This window comes from Podarcis muralis, chromosome 16 (assembly GCF_964188315.1).
Source record: "Podarcis muralis chromosome 16, rPodMur119.hap1.1, whole genome shotgun sequence".
NCBI lineage: Eukaryota > Metazoa > Chordata > Lepidosauria > Squamata > Lacertidae > Podarcis > Podarcis muralis.
Window position 1 is genome coordinate 19,955,828 of NC_135670.1, and position 9,311 is coordinate 19,965,138.

Sequence of the window (9,311 nt, forward strand, 5' to 3'; positions counted from 1 at the left end):
CATGACTTGGCTAGAGAACTGCATTTCATAACTCAGGGAAGTGTGGCTTTTGAATAATAGCTGCATTTTGGTTTGTAGAATTTGAAGTGCGAGCTAAGCAAATTCCCCTTTAATGGTGATCTGAAGGGAATTTCTCCTCTATTCCTTGAGCCAATCTTGACTGGAGTGTAAATATTATAAATAAATAAATAGAGATCCTGCATTCTGATTATGCTGCTGTATTTAGATTGAAGAATGCTCATCTGTGGAAAGGCTGCTTTGCACTCATGGGATCTGCGGCTACAAGTTCAGCGTGATATATATACACACACAAAAATATTTTATTTTTGTTCTTTAAATAAATCCATGTACTTTTTGCCACAGATACCACCTTTACAGCTCAAAAAATGGCAATACTTTTGCTGATTAAAGACAAAATGAAAATTCAATGGCGATAATTGTAAGGTACAAACTTTGCAAATATTTTAATAAATAAGGAGTTTAGTATAAGAATAGGAAATGTATTCAAAGGTAGCTCCCAAATCTGTCGTCAATATGGCTTCGATCCGAATAGCAGCATCACTCTTTCCTCAATCCAGTAGCTATAGCCTAAATTACACAAAAGCACAATTAAGAACTTTGTAGAGTAACAGGCGTACAAGAGTAAAATAAAAACATAAAATGGTTCTGCTACTTCAAACACATAAATGAAGAAGGAAAATACAAATAAGATGGAATGCAAAGCGAAGCAAATCCTACAAGTAATTTTCATTGGTTGGCATCAACAATTGTTCTAAAATGAAGAGCTAGACTTAAGTATAAATCCATGCAAATGTCTCATTAATTTAATACATTGTCATTACTATTTCCAAAAGCTTCTGGGGCGCAAGGCCTTAACTCAAAGCTCTTAGGGTGGGTGATCAACATCACTAAGCACCAACAAACACCTACGCTGAAAAGCTAGCATTAACTTAAAGAGTAACAAGTCATTTTTCTTCAAACACATGTGCAAGTTGAACATTCCAATCTGAAGTTAGAAAGCCTGAATGCAAGAACAAAATGCTTTAGTATTAAAGTACGAGCAACTTTGCAACTGCATTCTATATAGCAAGAGTTGGTTTTGGCTAGCAACATAGGGGCCATCTCACGCTGAAGATTGTGGGTGGCCGCAATGAAGGGCTTCAACTTTGCTCATTGACTTTGTGGGGGCCCAGTCCCACAAATATATAATTGTGGGTGCTGAAGCACCCATGGCCCCCTGAAGTCTGCTCAAGCGGCTAGGAAAAAACCTCAAGTCAGAAGCGAGAGGAAGTGTGCAAGAAGACAAACATTTATTCCGGAGTTGCTTCTGCTCTTTTCCTCATCATCACTCAACTCAAATCTGCTATTGGCACATGCATGCAGCTCCTGGGCACACCCACAAAAAGACTCACTTGATCACTGACATGGTATTTGTTCCAGTTGTGAACTAAAACAAATTATGCGCTTAAGCATCAGGAATCAAGTAGCTGTTGCTTGGGGGAAATTTCCAATGTGGGGTATGGACACATCTTCAGTGAGTCATTTATTGGAGTAAAATTTGCCGTCAATCAATATTCAGGTGAAGCATTTGTTTTACAATTGCAGCTCAAATGCTGACTCTGCTCAGTGCAATGTAAAGTAGTTGGAATTCTACAAAACGCAGACATCTTACAGAATGTTATTACAGAAGTTCTACTGAAGTCAAAAAGCCTGACTCCTGGGTCTATGCCACAGTGAATACGGAAAGACTTGCTTTCACATAAACACGTTTAGAATTATACTGTAAGTTTGCTTACTAGGGGGGTATTGGTGCTGTCCATTCTGTAATAACAGAGATGCTGTCGACTTGGAACTACATCCACCCCAAATACAGTGGTACCTCGGGTTACATACACTTCAGGTTATATATACTTCAGGTTACAGACTCCGCTAACCCAGAAATAGTACCTCAGGATAAAAACTTTGCTTCAGGATGAGAACAGAAATCGTGTGGCAGCAGCGCGGTGGCAGCAGGAGACCCCATTAGCTAAAGTGGTGCTTCAGGTTAAGCACAGTTTCAGGATAAGAACGGACCTCCGGAACGAATTAAGTACGTAACCAGAGGTACCACTGTACTTCTTGGGCAAGAATCTTTTGACACTGAAAATATTGTTGTTCTCTTGCTATACAGTTCTAAACACTTTTTATGTCTATTGCTCATCTTCTAGGGTTTTCAAAAGGCTAACAAGTCTGATTCTTTTTGTTCAGAGGGAACAGCTTCCAGACATCTATGGTGCCTTTTTATTAAGTCTTTTCCCTATCTGTGTGCAAAAGTATAGCATTCTCTATTTTTAAAAAAGGTAGACCCCTGACAGTTAAGTCCAGTCGCAAACAACTCTGGGGTTATGGTGCTCATCTCGCTTTACAGGCTGAGGGAGCCAGTGTTTGTCTGCAGTTTTTCCGCGTCATGTGGCTAGCATGACTAAGCCACCTCTGGCGAAACCAGAGCAGCGCACGGAAACGCCGTTTACCTTCCCGCCGGAGCGATACCTATTTATCTACTTGCACTTTTGGCAACTGCTAGGTTGGCAGGAGCTGGGACCGAGCAACGGAAGCTCACCCCGTCACAGGGATTTGAACCACCAACCTTCTGATCGGCAAGCCCAAGAGGCTCATTGGTTTAGACCACAGCGCCCCCCTATTCTCCATTTTATATGGCAGCTAATTTTTCACCCACATTCAGCAAGACTTTTCTTGGGTGCTTAGGATATTACAATCCCAAAGCCTTAGGTGGTAGGTGTTTAATTATCCTACTGCCAAGATTTGGGGTCAGATCTGTTGATTATTATGCTGTCTAGAGCCACTAACCTCCTCATAAGTTTTCATCTTTACTGTAACTTGACTTTAATAGATGTTCTTTCACTTCCTTACTCTCAATGTACATTTCAGATACCAAATTGCAGGGAATATACCCTTTCTTTCCTTCACATTCACCTCGGTAAAAGCCATCAGCATCTTGGTGACCAATCACTTTCAGAATCTGTCCCTCTTTAAAAGATAGCTCCTCCTCAGCCGCATCAGAATTAGGTGACATAGTTATGGGATCGTAGTCAAAAAGTGCTACAAAAAGCCTTGTTGGGTCATCATTAACCCTTTCTCCTGAAACAAAGCTGCTCTGAGGGCCTGAATTAGGCACTGTTTGGTCATTTCTAGGGCTCATGCTCATAATTTTATCTTTTGCCAGTTCTGCAAGGGACACTGGCGTCTCCTGTGGTTTAGGGTCTTCTTGTCCAGAAATGTTAATCCTATACAACTGGTTTTCCTCTTCCTCAATATCTGAAAGATCTGAAATATGGTTATGGTCACCAAGAGGAGTCTTCCAGCTTTTAGTTCTTGATATTTGCTCTTCCTTCATTTCAGCATCAGACACGCTCAAGTTGGAGAGTTCTTTGCATAACTGCTTAACATTCTTTCTGTGGTTCTTTTCAGAAAGATGACCTGGCTTTTCCTGAAGACAGAAGTTGTGCATTCCTGCACCTCTGCAATTGCCCTTCTCCAGTTCAAACTCTGTGGAAGAAACAGTGGTTGCACCCATAATATCAATATGGCATTGAAAAGATGGATCTTTGGTCTTGGTATGTTGGGCCATTGTATACACCTTGATCTTGCTGTTTTCTGGCTGATTCTTACCTACAGTTGTTTTAGTCAGAGGATGATCTTCTGAAATTTCTCTTCCAGTATCTCCAGAAAATACGGGCAGTGCTGAGCTGGCTGGTCCTTCGTACTTTGACGTAGGAAAAACATTTTCTGAGGAGTGCTTTCTAACAGACGTGTGTAGAATAGAATCACCCTTGTCTTTATTTCTTGTATCGTGTGAAGTTGTCAGTGCAGAAGAGGTCATATGATTCTGAGAAACATTTACTGGCACAGAAACTGCTTCTTCTTTGTAATCAGACATGAAGTGAATGGTGAAATCGGTGTCTGCACCAGCCAGGCACATGTGGGAAAAGACAGATGAGGACATACTGGTTGTGGCAGAGATGTGCCCATCTTCAAACTCTAAGAATTCTTTGAAAGTCATCTCAGAGGCTTGACTGGGGGAAAAGAACTTTGACATTAAAGAATTAGGAATTTCCAAATGAGCAGATGGAATTAAAGCTGGCACAGAATCCTCAGATTCCCCAAAGGGGGACACAGTTCTCACAGAGACCTTCCAAGACCCTTGGAACATACTTAGCTGAGACATTGCTAATGATATACTTCCAGCTGTCGGTGATGCAACTTCTGTGACTTTCTGTCCATTGATATAAATTGCATAGCCAGTGACTTTTACTCCATTGGATGATCCTGCTGCATCAATTGTTACTGGCAACCAGCTAACAATTAGGAACTCTGCAGAAGAACTAGGTTGTACTTGGACATCGAGGGGAGCATGAGGTGGTCCTGCTGGTGGAGTAGTGAACGTAATTGCTGCTGATTTCTGCTCCAGATCCCCTTGAGGAAACATCAACACTTCTTTAGGAGGCAGTGTTTCCACTTTTACAGTGTACTGAGTGCTGGGGCTAAGATTCTTGAAAGTATACCAATATACCCCTGCCTTTGTAACATCATACTCCATCTCATTAAGGTACACTGCATGAGTGTAGTTACTGTTGCTTGGCAACCAAGTAATTTTTGCTGACGTTGCAGTGATGCTCCAAAGCTCCAGGAGTGCCGGTGCAATATGGAAACTGTTTCCTACAAGGAAAGTGCATTGCATCTTATCGGAATTTCCTTTGTCTGTCACACTTTGAACTGAGATGCGATAAGAACGCAGCTCTAAATCTAGGTTCTCAATTACTGCTTTCATCTGACTGCCATACTTCACACTGTGACATAGATCTGTATTAACATAAATGTTATAGCTGTACACTTTGCCCTGGCTATCTAGCATGTGTGGTGGGTCCCAGCCTATAAGGATGGACCTAGCAAACTGTTTGATAAGAGTCAGGTTCTGGGGACAAAGCACTGCTTCCTGGTCATCACACAGCTCCCCTCCCAGTCTGTTAGACAGCAGATTAACACACATGTCTTCATCAAGGCTGTCACTTTTGTCTTCACTACTAGCACTTTGGCAGGGGAAACTTGTTTCACGGTATGAATGATAAGAAACATCATTTGGCTCTGAAGGGGCAAAACTTATTAGATCATTACCTGAAACTTCTTCAACTAAGTTTGAGGGGATCAGTCCCCTCCTACCATCCATCAATTCCCCTTCATAGAAACCATCCTCATCCATTTCTCCATAAATATAAACATATTCCCCAGCTGTCAGTGGAAGTTCTGCTTCAGGGTTCTTATTAGGGCCGTGAAAAGGGTCATAGCTATACCGTGCCAAAAAGACAGAAAGTTTTGAAGGACCTTGATTTTCTAGCTGTTGGCTTATAGAAACTTTATCTGTCTCTAGGTCTTCTGTTTCACCTGCTGTATCTTCTTCGGGGTTTAGGCAAGATTTAGAGCTGTTCTGTATGGATTCGGATGCAGATGAGTTTGATTGGGATTCTAATGCTTTAGGTTTTTTGGGCAAGCCCGAAGAACTCACAGATGCAGAGTCTTCATCACTGATGCTTTTATTACAATGGTGACTGTGGCCAGTACATTGTTCCCATTTTCCTGGGCAAATTATTGCTTGGGAATTGCAAGTTGCATGGGATAATTCTGATTCTAAGAGCCCAGATGTCTTAACTTGCTCAAGTTCTTCAGTCAGGAGATTGAAGTGTTTGGTCTGACTGTGATACTGGTTTTCCAGCTCTTTCACTTGAGCTTCAAGCAGCTGTACTGCCTCCTCGTGCTCTCTTTTTATCTCTGTCTGCATCTGATGCAGTTGTTGTATTTCTCCCTCTTTCTTTTGCAGCACCAGTAAAGTTTTCTCATGTTCAGATTCCAACTGTTGCCATCCTTCTGCTGTCTCTTTCATGTTCTTAATGACTTGCTCCAAACTCTCCACTTTAATTTCCAGTCCGTTAGACAACTGCACGGCAGAATTGTAGTCATCAGTTGCCTGCACAAGCTTCACTTTTATCTCGGTATTTTCACTTTGGATCTTTTCCATCTGTTTGTTCTTCTCATGTAGCTGAGAGTTCTCCTCTGCAACCTTGGCCTTTTCACTCAATGCTGCATTGATCTGCAGTTCCAAATAATCACATCTCTTTTGTTTTGCCTCCACTTCACATTGAAGGTTTTTACACTCCTGAGCTTTTTCAGCCAGCTCCCTTTTCAAAGTCTGCAAGGAATGCTCAGCATCCGAACCCAATGTTAAAGTGCTGCTTTCATCATCCTTAGCACTGTTCCCCAAAGCTGGTGTTTCTGGTTGCACATCTTTCACCAATGTGTCCAATGTTTCTGGCATCTCCTTTGGCAAAGGCAAGCCCTTTAAGCATGCGCCCACAGCTGATGCTTCTGGGATGATAACTGGTGAAGAAGGAGCACTGGAGGCCATTTTGGAGAGCTGAAAAGATTCCCTGATGTTCCTGAGCATGATCTGTCTTTGCAGCCTCAGCACTTCTCTCTGAGACTCTCGCAGCAAGCGATCAAATTCACAGATGTTGAGAAAACAGGCATTCTCTGTGCCTGAAGACAGTTTGGCCTGCAGCTCCCAGCACTCCTTCTGCAAGGCTTCCAGCTGCTGGTCCTTTGCCAGCAGAACATTGGCTTGTTCGCTCAGGTCCTTCACCCGCTGCCGAGCAAAGCTGCTCTTGTACAGGTCTGTGTCGGGGCAAGACAAGGCTAAGGCAATTGGGGTGCCGCCAACCTTGAGGCCGGATTCCTGGAGCTTCTTGGCCCGCTCTTCCAGGCGCTTGGCGATGGCCGCCAGCTCCGTGTTCTTCCTCTTCAGCCGCTTCACTTTGTCCTGCATCTCCGGGAAGCTGCTCTTCCTCAGTAGGGCGTTTTCCTCCTTCAGGTGGGTGCACCGCTGCTCGAGGGCCCCCAGGGCATCCAAGAGGTCCGTGTTCTGCTTCACCAGCTGGTCGTAGCCGCCTCCCGACAGCCAGTCTTGCTGCTGGCTTTGCAGGCCTGCCGGAGGCGGTGCGCCTTCTCCCGCAGACCCTGAGCCGCACGTTTTCCCTTCCGGGGGCGCGTCCGCAGACCCCTCTTCCTTGGCCCCTTCCTCCAGAGGGGCCTTATCTTTCCCCAAGGAAGCAGCAGTGGCCGCAGCCTTCTGGGTCCCCGCTTGGCCCCCTCCTTCCAGCAGAGCATGGTGGGGGTGGGGCTCGCACCGGCTCAGGTTGCTGTGCAGGGAGCGGGACTTGGAGGCTGTCCCGCTGTCGGGGGCGCAGGAGGCGACCACGAGGCTCTCCAAGGAGCGGGGCCTGCTCTTGCCCAGCCTGTGGCTGGTCAGTGTCGTAGGCGGTGGCCTGACTTTGTGCGAGGACGCCAGCGGCGAATGCTCTCCCTCGAAGCGCTCCAGGATATACTTGAGGAAGAGGCTCCTCTCCAGCTCCAGCTCGGCCTTGAGGTGGCGGATGCGCGCGGCCTGGTCGCCGTCGACCTCCCAGCGGAGCTTGCCCAGCACTTCTTGCAGCTTGGCGCGGCACTCGCCGTTCAGACCCGCGCTGCTTCCACCACCTCCGCCAGCTCGGCTGCTTCGGCTGACCAGCTCCTCGGCCAGCTGGCGCTGCAAGTCCCGGGCCTGTCGCATGGCGGCGTCTCGCTCCCGCTGCAGCAGCTCCTGGGCCTCTCGCAGCTCCGCCTCCTTCCAGCGCAGCAGCTGCCGGATCTCGGTCTCGCGCTGCCGGGCGCCGGCCTCGCGCAGCTGGTGCAGCTCGCGCGCCCGCTGCTGCTCCCACTTGGAGCGGAGCTGGTCGGCCAGCAGCTGCCGCTCGCGCTCGGCCGCCTCGCGCAGCTCGCGCGACTCCAGCGCGAAGCGGCGCCGGCACTCCTGAGAGCGAAGCCGCTCCGCCTCCAGCTCCGCCCGAAGCGACTCCAGCTCTCGGCGGTGGTCCTCGTGGAAGGCGGGCGGAGGCCCCGCAGCAGCAGGAGGAAGGGGAGGGGGAGGAGGACCGAGAGGCGCCCCGCTGGAGATGCCGCCGCCGCTGCCCAGGGCGGCAGGAGCAGCGCCGCCGAGGGCTTGGGACGCGGCCTTGCGCGGGGAATGGCGCGCAGACACAGCGGGGCCTCCGCCGCCCCCCGAGGGGCTGTCTTTAGTCATGGCGCGACCAAGGCCGGCAGGTGCGGCCCGCCGTGTGAGGCGAAGGCGCGTGAGGGGAAGTTCAAACCGTCGCCAACCGACGCGCGTGGAATGTTCGAGGCGACGCCCCCGCCCCCTCGTTCGCGCGGGCGCGCTATTGTCCCCGGTCCTGCCCGCGCGGTGAGTTCCACAGGCTTTCCCCATGCAGCCCAGGAAGAAGCGTCCTCTTAGGCCCCTGGTGCGATGGGAAGTTGTTGGCATCCCTAGGAGCCAAGGTCCCTTATTGGGGGCCACCGAGAAAATACTTGAGGGGGGCTGCCCTCCCTCCCAGCTGATGGGCAGTGCCATTCAAATGGCGTATGTGCACCGTGCCGCGTGATGGATTCAAGCTGGCATCGCCTGTTGGCACCTGGCTGCCTCGAGAGACAATGGAGTGCACCACTGGGGGTGAAGTCAAAACCGTTGCATTAGCAACGCCTAGCCTGGGCAGTGTGAATGAGGGTCCTGGGCTGCCCAGATGGCAAGAGCCCCCTCTCATTCATTGAGATCCAAAAGAAAGCAGAGCAATACATTTGGCATCGATGTGGCTGCAGGAATCATGTGAAAGAAACATACAAGGCACCATCCAACCATCTTAGGGACTCCGCTCCAGATTTACTCCTTAGCCTTTTCTTCTCCCTAAGATATCCCACAAAGCAGAGGGAACCACTTGGCAGAATAAGACCAGCCTGGAACTGGGCAAGGAAGCAGTAAGTCTCCTGAACCAAGTAGGCAGTGGAGTTCTAAGGAGGCAGGGATTGCATGTCAGGAAGGTGCATTGTCACGTAGTTTCCCTTATAGCTGCCAGGTGCTTGACTCACCTGTAAATTCCCCACATATCTCCCTCTCTGGTATATGTTCATTTATAGAAGCATCTGTATCTTGTAGACACTTGACCCAATAAGAGCCCCAGAGGAAAAACTAGGACAATAAATCAATGTATAGTCATACCTTGGTTGTCGAACGCCTTGGTACTCATACGTTTTGGCTCCCGAATGATTGAAACCCGGAATTGAGCTGGTTTTCGAACTTTTTTTGGAAGTCAAATGTCTGATGTGGCTTCCACACGCCTTTGCAATTGGAAGCCAATCGGAAGCTGCGCCTTGGTTTCCAAACGTTTCAGAAG

The 9,311-nt window shown here is 47.9% G+C and overlaps 1 protein-coding gene across 1 annotated transcript; it reads right to left on the minus strand.

Moving 5' to 3' along the window:
• Window positions 1-300: 300 nt before the first annotated feature.
• LOC114586655 (peripheral-type benzodiazepine receptor-associated protein 1-like) lies at window positions 301-8,219 on the minus strand. The gene is made up of 2 exons (XM_028710333.2): window positions 2,848-8,219; window positions 301-588 (listed from the first exon to the last, which is right to left on the minus strand). Exon 1 carries the CDS (start codon window positions 8,165-8,167, stop codon window positions 2,852-2,854), a length of 5,316 nt encoding a protein of 1,771 aa, XP_028566166.2. The 5' UTR covers window positions 8,168-8,219; the 3' UTR covers window positions 301-588; window positions 2,848-2,851.
• Window positions 8,220-9,311: the final 1,092 nt, after the last annotated feature.